Below are 13,754 nucleotides of genomic sequence, written 5' to 3' on the forward strand. Positions count from 1 at the left end.
GCTCATTGCCAAACCCCCAAAAGCACGCAGCAACAGAGGCTCTGCGCACACAGCCTGGGCTCTGTGCGGATGGATGGGAGATCTGACTCGCCGCGTAGGGAGTACACAGTACAGTAATTTTCAAACAGGGATTGGGAGCGAAACCAAGGGGAGGGGATCTCCCAGTTTTACAATCTGACTTCAGCATGTTCTAAAAACACGGCAAAGTAAAAAGCAAAACAAAACAGAGTAATTAACAAAACCATCAGGAGAAAAGGAATCAAATTGATACAGAAGCTGAAAAGCAAACAGGGACTTCTCAGGACAGGTTGTGCTTCATTGACTTAATTCCTCTGACAGGGTCAAAAGCTCAGGAGCAAAGGAAGCTAGACCTTCGGTCATATTTCATTTATTATAATGTGACATTCTCATAGGGAACTGGAAAGGTGGCATAAAGAGGGGGAAGAGAAGGAAAAGCTGGATCTGGTTGAAAGTAAGGAAGTATGAGATCGAATTGGTGGCTATAAAACCTTCACTCTGCTCCTGGAATTGGGAGTGGAAAAACACGCTCACTAAGAGGGAGTCTTGTCTGTTTTGGGCCCCTACTCTGATTACTTCTAAGCCAAGCGACCTGCTGGACTGTCCCTAAGAATGGGTCTCCTGTTGTCCCATAACAATGTGACTTAGCTTTTAACAGTTCCTGGTAATCCAAGAACTTGTGTGCCCTTTGCACAGCTCAGTTTAGCTCCAGGCCTCTGTTTCCTCATGGGAATAACAGGAGACAGGAGGAGGTGCCTTCTAGTCCGACACCATGGAACCAGTGGTGTCTTGCTTTTCTATCTCACTGCGGTGAGCACGGTGCAGAGCCCATGGTGGTCCTCATTAAATGCTTCTCACTTACTAAACACAGACCACTAATGAGGATGACAGATAACATTTATTGAGCCCCTACAATGGACCTGGCACTGTTCTAAGTATGTTTTAACTCCTTTCACCTCCCAACAAGCCTGTGTGGTAGGTCCTGTTGACATTAAGCGCTCAGCTTGAGTCTCCCACTGAAGTCTGGGCCTCGCTTCCTCACCTGTAACAGCTTGCAAGATTGAGAGCTACAATTTGCTAACACTGAATGGTTCCAGACAGTTCTAGGTACTCGACAGTGGACAGTTCTCAGCAGAGCCTCTTGCACATAGAAAACCTCCAAGAAACAACCGGCATTATTCAAGATGTCAGGGGTTTTCTAAAGCAGGACTGCTCCAGGGTTACAACTTTGGTAAGGCGATTCCTTCTGGCTGGCACTGGCATTTCTCAGGTCTCAGAAGCCTTTGGTGTGGGTCTGCTATCTGGTGCTGGCCGGGAAAAGGGTATCTTGTAATTGAGAGAGGCACTGGGATAAGGGTTTAGAAAGCTAGCTCCTGACCCCAGCTCCCCATTTCCTGGCTGTGGGACCTAGGCAAGCCTTTTCCTTTAGTCTGTTTCCCACACTATAAAACCTATAGAGGTGATGACAGGAGGGGAGGGTCATTCAAGAGAAAACTGGTAACCATAGCAAACCCCCTCCACCTGAGAGGAGCCTTGATTATAATAATTCTACAGAGAGCAGTTAGTAGGTGATACAAGAGCAGTGTATGAGGTGTATTTAAGTCTATGCTGCTGGTTAAGAAAAGTATATTCCTTCTGTTCTTGTTCTGATCTGTGAAACAACATTTGGTGACAACTTCCATTCTTATCCTGCCACATACCATCTCTAATATTAAATAAATGATGTACTTAGAATATCAATAAACGTCCCCAAGAGCAGTAGTTTCCTTAACTAACTTAACAAAGCCGCGCTGATCTGTGATGAAAATGGGAGAAATAAAAACAATGTATGTTTTTCTTAAAGTGAAATGTACTCCATTCTTAAGCCATGAGGGTCTTTTATTTTGTTAAAATTCCTTTGGTTTATAAAATGGTGGTGAGAGTAGTTTTTAATTGAAAAAGCTATTAATAAGTAAAATATAAAAGGGCCAACTGTGTGCTATGGCAATGAATATTTTCTGAAATTTAACTCATCTGTGAAATACAAGTATCTTGGATGCACAGGTGTAGGCTCAGACAAGCAGAATCTCAATAAGACAAGAGAACTGTTCTCCTTTCGTCAGCAGTACATCTTCCAGCAACTGGCAGACTATACCTTTCTTTATAAGAATGTTCTGGTATCTGATTATTCTTCCAGTGAAAAATGCATAAAGTGGATTTTCAATCTCACTATCCATAACTATATATTATAGATAAATGAATAGAAAACTCTGTCTATTCACCTAACTACCTTTAACCTAAATGATCCTACAGCTAGTATGGAAAGACGCAGGATGACATTTTCATTTTTTCCTTTTAAAAACAGTATGTCCATTTTAGAAAATCTGGAAAGCACACAAGCTTGTAAAAACCAGCTTTGAGATATAACTTGTTTACAATAAATTTCACAGATTTGAGGTGCCAAATAGATAACTGTGACAAAGATATGAAGCATTTTCATCAGCACAGACAGTTCCGTTGCTCCTCTTCGTATCAATCTCCCTTCTAGTACCCCGCCACACACACCCCCGGAAGTAAGCACCGATCTCACTGCCATCACTGTAAGTTAATTTTGTTGTTTTAGAATTTCATATGATTGGAATCACGCTGTGTGTGTTCTTTTCTTTCTAACTTCTTTCTCTGAGTACAAGGTGACATTCATTCATGTTGTCACATGCATCAGTAGTTGGTTCCTTTGTATTGTTCTGCATTGTTTCCGGTGTGAATACAGCACACTTTGTTTTACCCATTCTACTCTTGATGGACCTAAGGGTTGTTTAAAATTTTTGTCTGAGTAAAGCTCTTTTGGATATGAGTGGACTGGAATTTTTATGAACATATGTTTCCGATTCTCTTTAGTAAATATCTGAGAGCAGAACGGCAGATCATCTAATAAGTGTGTGATTAACTGTGTAAGAAATTTACTTTCTGCATCTGGTGGCACCATATTTACTCACAACAACAGTGTACAAGAGATCCAGTTGCTCTACATCTTCAGCAACACTTGGTATTGCCAATCCTTTGAACTTCAGCCATTCTACTGGGTGTAAAGTGATATCTCACTGGGTTGTATCTGCATTTTCCTGATGACTTAATATTGCTGGGCATATTTTCATGTGCTTATTGGCCATGCTTTTACCTTCTTTGTGAAGTGTCCAAATATTTTGTCCATTATTATTGGTCTGTCTCTGTTCCAGCTAAGCAGGTCTCTGGGGTTCTGTATCTCCTGCATGTGCCCTTCTCTCCAGATTTCAGGGGGGTGATTTGCATTATGACATCAGCTCTCTGACCCACTGTTTTTCAGTTTATCCAGCTTTTTTTTTTTTTTTTTGACTGTACCGCGCAGCTTGTGGGATCTTAGTTCCCCAATCAGGGATTGAACCCCTCAGCAGCAAAAGTGTGGAGTCCTAACCACCAGACTACCAGTAAACTCACTGTGTCCAGCTGTGTCTTGTGGTAAGGATTAGAGTGATGACATCCAAGCTCTTTACATATCAGAGCTGAAATCAGAAGCCTTCTGCATCTAATGAGATGATCATATGACTTTCTTCATTTACTCTTAACATGACGAATCACATCGATTTTCAAAAATGGAATCAACTTTACATTCCTATGCACACATGACCATGATGGAATATCCTTTTTGTCTATTGTGAGATTCAACCTGCTTGTATTCTGTCAAGGTTTGTAGGTTTATGTTCATGAAGGATATTGGTCCGTACCATACCATTCTTGTAATATCTTTGTCAGGTTTTGGTATCAGGGTTAGTCTGGTCTCATAAAATGAGTTTGGAAGTGCTCCCCCTTTCTCTATTTTCTGAAAGAATTTGTGAAAATTTGGTTGCTAATTCTCGACTGTTTTAATTTATTGGAAAAAGCCTTCTGTGCTTGAAACTTCCTTTATGGGAAGTTCTGATTAAAAGTTTAACTGATTAAGAGATCCATGGCTATTTAAATTTTCTAGCTTTCTTGAGTCAGATATTGTTAAGTTATCGTTTTTAAGGAATTAGTCCATTTCATCTCAGTTGTTAAGCATGTGGGCATAAACCTGTTCATAATATTTTCTGCTCTTTTGATGAATGTAGAAAACTTAGTGATATCCCCAACTTCTCACTTGATGCTGTCTTTTTTTCCCTCATTCAGGCTATCTACACATTTATCAATTTTTGTCGATCTTTTCAAGGAATCAGGTTTACCTTTGTTAATTTTCTTTATTGCCTGTATGTTTTGTGTCTTACTGATTTCAGCTCTTTGAGATTAGTATTCTTCCTTCTCTAACTTCTTCAGGTAAAATTTTAATTAATCAAGTTCAACTCTTTCTTCTTTCTTTTCTAATACAGGCATTTCAGGCTATAATTTTCCTCTAAGTTCTGTAGCCGTACCACACAAACGTTTGAAATATTAATGTTTCTACTATCATTCAGTTCAAAATATGTTTTAGTTTCTCTTGCGATTTTTCCCCCCTCCCCCATCTGGTTACATGGATGTGCATTAAGTTTCTAAATATTTGGGATCTTCTTGATTATCTTGGTAGTGATTTCTAATTTAATTCTGTTTCGGTCAGAGAATGCACCCTGTGCCACTTCAGGTTTTTCAAATTTACTGACACTGATTTGTGCCCTGGTGTATAGTACATCATGGTGAATAAGTCCCCTGAACTGGAAAGTACATACATTCTGAAGCTGTTGGGTACAGTGTTCTGCCTGGCATGTGGTAGTGGTCACATAAATTTTATAAAACAAATGAATTAACTATGATTTAACAAATAAATGAAATGAATAGGAAGGGATTGGTCAAGAGGCTAAAATGAAGCTACAGTTGGCCCGCGAACAACGAGGGGGTTAATCTGCCTGCAGTACTGTCAGCCCTCCGTATCCATGGCTCCCCTGCATCCGCGGATTCAATGAACCATGCAGTCCTATTGCATTTTCCATTGAAAAATATCTGCGTATAAGTGGACCTGTGTATATGAAACCCACTTCGTTCAGGGGTCAACTGTATTTAGAGAGAAAGGAGGTAGCCAGTGTAGCTAGACTGAAGATGACAGGATGACTGTAACTGAGGAAGCAAATATCCAGAGGATATAGGGGACGTCTGGTTAAAGCAGAGGCAGAAAAGGTTGTTTGTAGAAGGGAATAAGAGCTTGCCTTCTGAAACAAGAGGCAGGAGAAGACAGATGGGTAGAGGGTAAAAAGTTTTAGGGAAATCCCATCAAACAGCGTGTAAGTTTTCAGCGTAGCAGAAACCAGACCTTTACTAGCGATGAAGAAAGGAATTGGGAGAAAGCATGTTGGGAGAGCCACTTAACAGGCCACTGGGATGAAGAAAAGGCTGGGCGAAGGCATCATGGCTCCATGGAGGCCTGGCACGTGAATCTGTACTGGGGGGCAGTCATGAAGGGCTTTCTTCAGCAAAGGTTTCTATAACCCAGGAACCTAAACAGGATCTAGGGGTGGGTTTCAGTAAAACCTCAGCAGAACTGTCGAATCATTACATTTTTCAACTATCAACTTCATGGGACAAGTTCTATCACAGGGCTTTTATCCTGGGAGCTACAGGATGGGTTACTTAATCCAGAAGAGGAGGAGTAAGAAAGGCTTTTGTAGGAGGTGGTATCTGAACTAAAGCCCGAAAGGAAGTTGGAATTATCCAGGTAAAAAGGTGGGTTTGAGGAGGGTAGAAGAAAGCACGGCATTTGAGAGCCTGCAGCTCAGAGTAGGAGGGAGTACGGAAAACCAAGCACTGTAACTGCCACCGCCATCCAAGATCTTGAACCAAAACAGACAAACAAATACAACAGTTTGCTTTCAAAAATTATGAAATGCTCATCCCTGCAGGTGTCTGAGCAAAGGCTGTCTGGCCATCTAGCAGGGATGTTGGAAAGGACATGTAGGGAGACATCTGATTGAAGTGGTAGGGGGACACTCGTTCTCCACCCTATTCCTTCATGGAAGAACTTCCCTAACACTCCTGGCCTCTCTCTCCTCCCCTCTGTTTGGTGCCCTTGGAAGCAGGAAACGGGTTTGCCCAGCCCAGCCTCATGTTCTGTCCTGTCTTGTGACCTGTGTGCCTGATGCAGTCTGCTTTCTCCCAGGCGGTTAGAGGGGCACTTCCCAACTGTGCCAGTGACCAGAATACCTCATTTAGAGGGAAAATATTCTTAGCAAATCAATTCATCTGAAGACCTAAAGGATATTCTCCAAAAAAGCTTTATCAGGAATGAAGCTGATATTCTGATCTCCATTCATATTTTTCATTGCAAGGCGTAGTTTTAAACTGACCCCATAAAACCTCAGATGACATCTGAAGTCACTTCCAACATTCAGAAATCTATTATCCTGAATCATCAAGACAACCAAATTCAGCATCCTAGGTTTAAGAATGCGGAGGAGTATAGAGGTGATGTTAGTAAGCTTTCTATCAAAGGGCGTTAAAAATGAAGAATAAATGCTGTTATTGGAAAATTAATATGTGGAAACTCATGCCCCGATGATGTCCAAACTCTACTATGCAGATATAAAATGCTGCTCGAGATTCAATAAAAAACGTAGAGCAGTTCATACAAAAGAGAAATGTAACAAAACACAAAGATATACAAAAGTAGAACGCACTATGCAGAGGGCAAACCAACAAAGACAAGAAAATGTGCAGACGAAGCACTGGGGTAGCTCAACAAGCCCACACTTCATTGGGCTACACTGGGTTCCACAAAGTAGTGTTCTCACAGGTATAGCACATAAAATAATTACTCTACTTGTTTGGACACTTGTTTACTACACATCCCACCGACCTCCATGGGTAATTCTAACCGTGATAAAAGACTAGGAAGGGGCTTCCCTGGTGGCGCAGTGGTTGGGAGTCCGCCTGCTGATGCAGGGGACACGGGTTCGTGCCCCGGTCCGGGGAAGATCCCACATGCCGCGGAGCGGCTGGGCCCGTGAGCCATGGCCGCTGAGCCTGTGGGTCCGGAGCCTGTGCTCCGCAACGGGAGAGGCCACAACAGTGAGAGGCCCGCATACCGCAAAAAAAAAAAAAAAAAAAGGACTAGGAAGACAATAGCAGAAGGGTAAATGTTAACAAATGCACAGAGCCCACAATCCAAAGGTTTCAAAAAGATAAAGAGGTTTCCCCTTTATTCAATAGCATAAGCGGAACGGCCAAATTTCAGGGTGCTACATCCCAGAGGAATACTTTGAAAAGGGGAAAGAGGTACAAATGGGCAGTGTCTGAAGCACAGAAAGAACCCAAAGTATTCACTGATTTTGTAGGAGACCATTGAGAAATATGACAAGTCAATACTGACCACCTGCAGGGGACATTCACAGGGTAAGTATTTATTCCTGCAGACATCTAAAGGATTCCCACCCGTGTTCCACGAAGCAGGCCACGTGGAAACCTTTTACACATTCAAAATAGCTTCTAAAAATGCACTTTGTATTCTGGGGAGCTCTGAGCGCCTCACCCACGAAGATAAGTCTTTAAAGTTGGGGGGGGGGGGGGAGAACCCTTTACAGAGGAAAGGCTTGATGCGGAAGGAAATGAGTTGATTTTAGCAGCCACCGCAGGAAGAATACCAGGCACAGCCAGGGGCTGAAACTGCCTCAAACCTGAAAAGATTCTTAACTGTGCATAAAAAAGAATCCGAACGTTGCCTGTGAGCTTACACCTGGCCCCAGTAGAGCTTCCTCATCAGCATTCCAAGCCCGGCCTCAGAAAGCTAGGGAAAGAATCTTGCAAGCACAGGAAAATAGTCAAATTTCTTTCCTTCAAGCCTAATCTGATGATTTAAATATATCTCTCCTAACGCCTCTCAGGTGTTCTAACCATCTCATGCCTGTTAAGAGCACTTCTGCAGGGAGTTACCACTAGTAGCGTCTCTTCTGATTTAACTCATCTGCCATAAAATAGTAGGTGCCTTCTGGACATAATGAAATTCTCAGAGATTCTAAGAGGAAATCTGCACAGTGTTTTGAATACTGGTGTGTTAAAACATGCCTTAAGTTTCTTTAGACTTTGGAGAAACTGGATGGCGGAGGGGGGCAGTTTGTTTAGAATTTAATGTATTTTAAACAAAGGCATCAGAAAGATGTTAATGTAGTGGAATTGTTGGTGGAAACCAATAAAAAAAAAAAGAAACAACTACCAAGGTTAAAGGGTAATTTTCAAAAAAGTTAAAATCCTGACTCTCATCATATACAAAAATAAACACATGTTTAAGATTTTGTGGAAACTGATAAGATGTTACAACCAACTCAAAGGAGAAACCAAAGAGCAGACACATGTTCAGATCAGGAGGAATGAAATGAATGTGTAAATGGGAGACAAAACTCACCTTTTTCACAGTGGATTGGGAAGTCAACTGAACCTCTGTGGGACAGAATTTACACATCTACAAACAAGAATTATTTCATACTGCTATCACTTGCGTACAACTTACAGAGTTGTAGAACAGCTTCGTAGAGTCAGAATTAGACAACCCGAAATGATGTGCTACTGAGGGTGCGCGGTTTTCTAAGGAGGCACAATGTTTTCCCTACACAGATCACTGGCTATTTTATTTATTGCTGTATTCCCCACACCTGGTACAGGGCAGATGCTCCGTAAATACTTGCTAAACAGACGTCTACTATGTATGAGGCATAAAGCTAAACCCTTCGCATGCATCGTCCCCTTTAACCTTTCCAACAACGCTTTAAGATAAATATTACTCTCAGATCACTGACTTGAAACTAGCTTGTGTGATGCTGCACAGTTATTACTTGTCAGAGGTCGAGGGGTGGAGAACAGGGGCAGGGTGGGAGGAGCGGGATTTGCCTCAGGTCTGTAATCAGAAAGCCCATCTTTTCTTCTTCCTGATTCTTCTTTCCATTTAATATGTCTTTTTTATTTATCGTCATGGTGCCACATGCCTCTAAATTAAGGGATTGTTTATATGTTCCAGAGATATAACATGCTTCCCGGATGAGCATGATGTTGGAGACCCTTGCTTTAAGACACATAAATGAACAGCAGTACTCAGGAGAATCTAAGCATAAATAAGAGACACATGGACATCTTTATTGTGGCCTCGCAGATAAGCACAGGATACTTACTAGCCCACATCCCAAGCCCCATCCTTAGGTGCTCATTATAATTTTCAGGCTAACAAAGATGGATGAATCCATCAGTGTTTACGTGTGTGGTTTGTCCTCATAGAAAGTGCAGCAGCACTCAGGCAAGCAGCAGCAGCTAACATTCCCCGCTTACTGTGGCCGTGAACTACTTTCCCTGCGACACTCTGAGGCGGGTGCTATTATCACCTCCTCTTCACAGGTAAAGAAAGCGGGAGTACACCAAGTCACCTTCACAGAATCACGGGCTAAGCTGCAAGTCTGGGCTTTGACCTGGCACTTGTAACCCCCTCCCGGCCCTCACTCTGAGACACTCTACTGTCTGCATCGGCTGCCGAGGCTCTCTCTGCCATCGTGTCTTGATTTTTCACAATCCTCTTCGCCCAGTTTATCAGAGCCTACAAGGGTACCAGGCTTCCTGCAGCCGCCAGCATCCCAGGGCTGGAACTGCAGGCTGGCTTCAGTCCTGAAAGCTATCTATCTTCGGGCCACTTGGCACCTGCGATCATTTGGGTAGTTTACATTCACCCTTGCAGAGGGACAGGACACAAACGTGGTCTTCTGAGGCCTTGAATAGGTGAAGGTCAGAAAGATGTGTGTGTGTCAAGGGTTAATCTGAAATCATTCTCTCCTAAGTCCCCAAATAATCCCCTGCTTTCTTTTCTTGCCAGAAAACAGGCTGCCCTCAGAATGAAGTAACAGTATGATTTTAGACACCTCCAGATGAGTTTCGACATGAAGAACGGCACAGTGTTAGTAGGTAGAAGGTGTCGATAAATGATTAACTTAGTGGTTTGTTTATATCATTTCATTTAATCTTCACAACGACTCTCTGAGACAGGTATTGTTATTATTACCATCTCCATTTCGGAGATGAAGAAGTGAGGTTGAATAACCTGTCTAGGTTAAGCAGCTTGTCCAAGATCTCAAGAAGGTTGCGATTTACCAACACCAGCGGTGTTTGTGGAGACGAGGTATGCCACCAAAAGCAATATGACAGCTGTTTGCAACACAAGGCCACTTGGCAGAAAGCCTTAGGAAGTGGTACCCCTTACTCCATAAGCATTGAAGCATGAGACCTTTATTTCTGAGGGGGGTGTAATGCTCATACTTTTCAAACCATTATAAACGCTTACCCTTCCCTCAAGGGTATCACAGAATTCCCACTCCTAACAAAAGATAACACTACTTTCTAATAAGATCATGAAAAAGGTTTTGCCATTACTATCACACAAGCATTAAGAAACAGACATTATCTGGTGAAGGTTCCCATAAGCAGCCAAATGGTTACTAACTGTTGATAAATTCTAGGGGTGGAATAGCTGACCCTGTATGGGGTTTTCTTATATCCTTAAGGGAGTGACTAAGAAAAAGAATCTAGACACTTGGAATCTAAGCTAAGTTCTGACACTGCCTTCGGGATTTCAGGAATTTCATCCAAATGGGCCATTACCTCCAGTTCGGAGGAGAAAAGAAGTACATTAAGGACCATTTCTAGGCTTAAGTTAGGAGGATTTCACTCTCTGTTAACTCACTTTGAGCTACACCTGTGTGTTCCTTACATATTTAAACATTACTAACTTGGTCATCAGGAATCTCTGATAATGTAGCTCAGCGTTATTTAGAGACTTTCCTGGTGGTGAAGTGGTTAAGAATCCGCCTGCCAGTGCAGGGGACACGGGTTCGATCTCTGGTCCACGAAGATCCCACATGCCGCGGAGCAATTAAGTCCGTGCACCACAACTACTGAGCCTGCGCTCTAGAGCCCACGAGCCACAACTACTGAGCCCACGAGCCACAACTACTGAAGCCCGTGCGCCTAGAGCCAGAGCTCTGCAACAAGAGAAACCACTGCAATGAGAAGCCCGCGCACCACAACTAAGAGTAGCCCCTGCCCGATGCAACTGGAGAAAGCCTGTGTGCAGCAATGAAGACCCAATGCAACCAAATAAATAAATAAAAATAAAATTTAAAAAAATGTTATTTAATATTAATTTCTAATATTATTTAATATTAGAAGCCTTTTTTTTCCAAATCAAGTTTGGAAAACTTGAATATGTGAAACAGACACACCCATCTCAACCCAAAGCATGTCCCTCTGGCAGCCTCTAGTGGAACCAAGGGCTCCACGGAACGCACTTTGAAAACCATCCATCTAGTCCTGCTCTAAGGAGGTACGATCTGCCCCAGATTTTGAAGCTACAGGGTAAGAACTGAACTGCAAAAATAAATGCTTTCTGCTTGACGTGACCCTTTTCAAAGTGACGGGAGTGAATATAGAGGTTAGCATTTCTGAAGATGCAAAGTATGAGTTTGGAAAGGGCTTGGCATCAGGTGTGCTGAGCCACTCGACAGCAAGTCCCTTTCCCACTAGAGGGTCAATTTTCGCTTAGAAAAAAGAAGAATCTGGACTGGAATCAGGTCTTCTCAACACTTTTTCCCACCTTGAAGCACAGTTTTGGTGCACAGAGCATGTTCCTCCATCCTATCTTTCATTATAGGGTTTGCAGAAGAGGAGGGTGGGAGGAATGGTACCCACGATCAAGCAACATCTCAAGGCAGGTGGGCAGGCGAGGTCTGCAAAAGACCCCCTTACTCTGATGGGCTCCCACCGTGGACCTATCCGCTCCCTCCTACCCACTCCATTCTCCAATTGAGAGACACGATCCTACAGGCTTTTACAGTTCATTATGCTGTCATATTTCCTGCTGCCAAGCGCTTCTCAACTTCCACATGTAATACTCGAAGCCCCTTGATTTAAAGGGAGTCTTAATTTGTGCTTTGAGGGTATTCATCTCAGGGGCAGTGAGTTAGTATTATTATATTCAGTCCAGAATTTTCCTATTTAGAAACCTTTTCTTCTTAAAACATCTACCTACGGACCCTGTAACCAAATTAATTTGAAGGATCTCCTCCCTTTCTTTACTCTAGGACTGCTACACTCTTATTTTCTCTAGGATCCCCCAACCCCTTACCCTGATTACCACATACTTTTATACTGGACATTCAAAATCCATGGTTCCCACTTATGCTTGTTAAGTAGCATGGCGTGCCCGGATCTGGAATTTATCGTTCCTTTTAAAGTAAACCCATGCCAGACAATTTCAGCAGGGAGATGCTTTTTCATTTTAAGGGTGTGGGAAAGGCCATTGAGATGGGACGAGGGAGAGGGAGTGAAATATTTCGGATACTGCATACTTTACCCGTTATGTCATGCTGTTTGAATGACTCACTGTAGATCTGATACTGATTCGGACAATGTTTCTTCAGCCACTTGCAGACATCCTGCTGAGTCCACAGAGCCACTGGTTTTGACAGCTTCACCGTAGCCGACTATAAATAAAGAAGGAAAAGAAGATCTGTTAGTGCCAGTCTCATGCCTAGAAAGGCACTGCTGTTAGAAGTCCTATAGTGTGGTAAAGGCTACAGGCTGGATTCCCTGAAGATAAACATCTGACTCTTGTCTTCCTCTGAGCCTCTGCAGACCTTCTCCATGCCCCTGAAAGCCAGAAAGAAAAGGTCCAGGTGGAGAAGGCCATGAAAACTACACCTATTCTCAGATTCTCTCTACTGGGAGAGGTCCCCAGGAAGTAGTGTTTTCTGATGACTCCTCTAACAACAAGACAATTAGGTTGCTAAGCAATTGACTAAATTTTAGGGGTGAAACAGCTGCCCCCAAGTGGCCTTTCTCTGTATCCCAATAAAGTGTCCATTTCTCACTATCCTCTGATATCTCTAGGACCTAGGACAACTAGCCCCAGCAGGTGCTAATAATTATTTTAGGAACGAATGTTCTAGGATTTAGATACCTACATACGAATAGCTCCTGAGAGCTCTGGATTTAGGGTGGCCCTGTAAAGTCTAGGAATTAGTTATGCACAGTAGGTAAGGAAAAGTCAATTCCACCAGCACGTGGGGAATGGTAATAAGATAATGAGTGTCGCTAGACTTCATGTAGAAGCCAACTAGCTGGAGTCATTTATTGCTCACTGGATCTTTCAGGGAGGCTTATGAAACAAAACGGAACACAGAGGCGCAAAGGACCCAGCCTTCGACCAACGGCAGGTTAGAAATACATTCATTCATCAACAAGCATCAACTGTGCTAGACGCTGGTCTGCCTCATAGATCCCAGGGACTGGGCTGAGGCTAAGTGAAAGCTTACCTAGCTATAATCTTTATCGTTCTGGATCAGTGTTTGCATTCTGGATCGGGATTTTAATACAAGTAGTTCTCTAAAGGATGTTGGACAGTACACAGACCCGGCCTTAAATATCACTGACCTCACTAGGGATCATTCTCTTTCACTTCTCTTTCAATCTCTCAGATTATGTGAAGGGGAGAGCCTTGATTTTGTATGTGTGATTTAACATCTTTCTAACACCTGCTAACGTGATCTTTGACAAAGAGAGGGCTTCCTTCAGCCTCGGAACTGTCATTGGAAAGCAGAATTTTCATCTAGCATATAATAACTGCTGTGTTTTACTTTTTTTATATTTAAAGTTACCTTTACTTTATGACAAATAAATTATGGCAAAAATACATTCTATTTTCTGTAGTAATACCTAGATTGCTTTTAAAACAAATCTGAGTTAATAAAAACCTGGGT

The 13,754-nt window shown here is 42.5% G+C and overlaps 1 protein-coding gene across 1 annotated transcript in view; it reads right to left on the bottom strand.

The window, feature by feature from the left end:
- SAMD12 (sterile alpha motif domain containing 12) overlaps positions 1-13,754 on the bottom strand; it is a gene marked incomplete at its 5' end in the record, with an annotated part of 358,805 nt that overhangs the window by 200,145 nt on the left and 144,906 nt on the right. The window contains one exon of the mRNA XM_082858457.1: positions 12,350-12,479. Coding sequence (XP_082714583.1) covers positions 12,350-12,479 — 130 coding nt within the window. The remainder of the gene's footprint in view (positions 1-12,349; positions 12,480-13,754) is intronic.

The sequence above is a fragment of the Leucopleurus acutus genome (genome assembly GCF_964270905.1).
Source record: "Leucopleurus acutus genome assembly, chromosome: 17".
Lineage (NCBI taxonomy): Eukaryota > Metazoa > Chordata > Mammalia > Artiodactyla > Delphinidae > Leucopleurus > Leucopleurus acutus.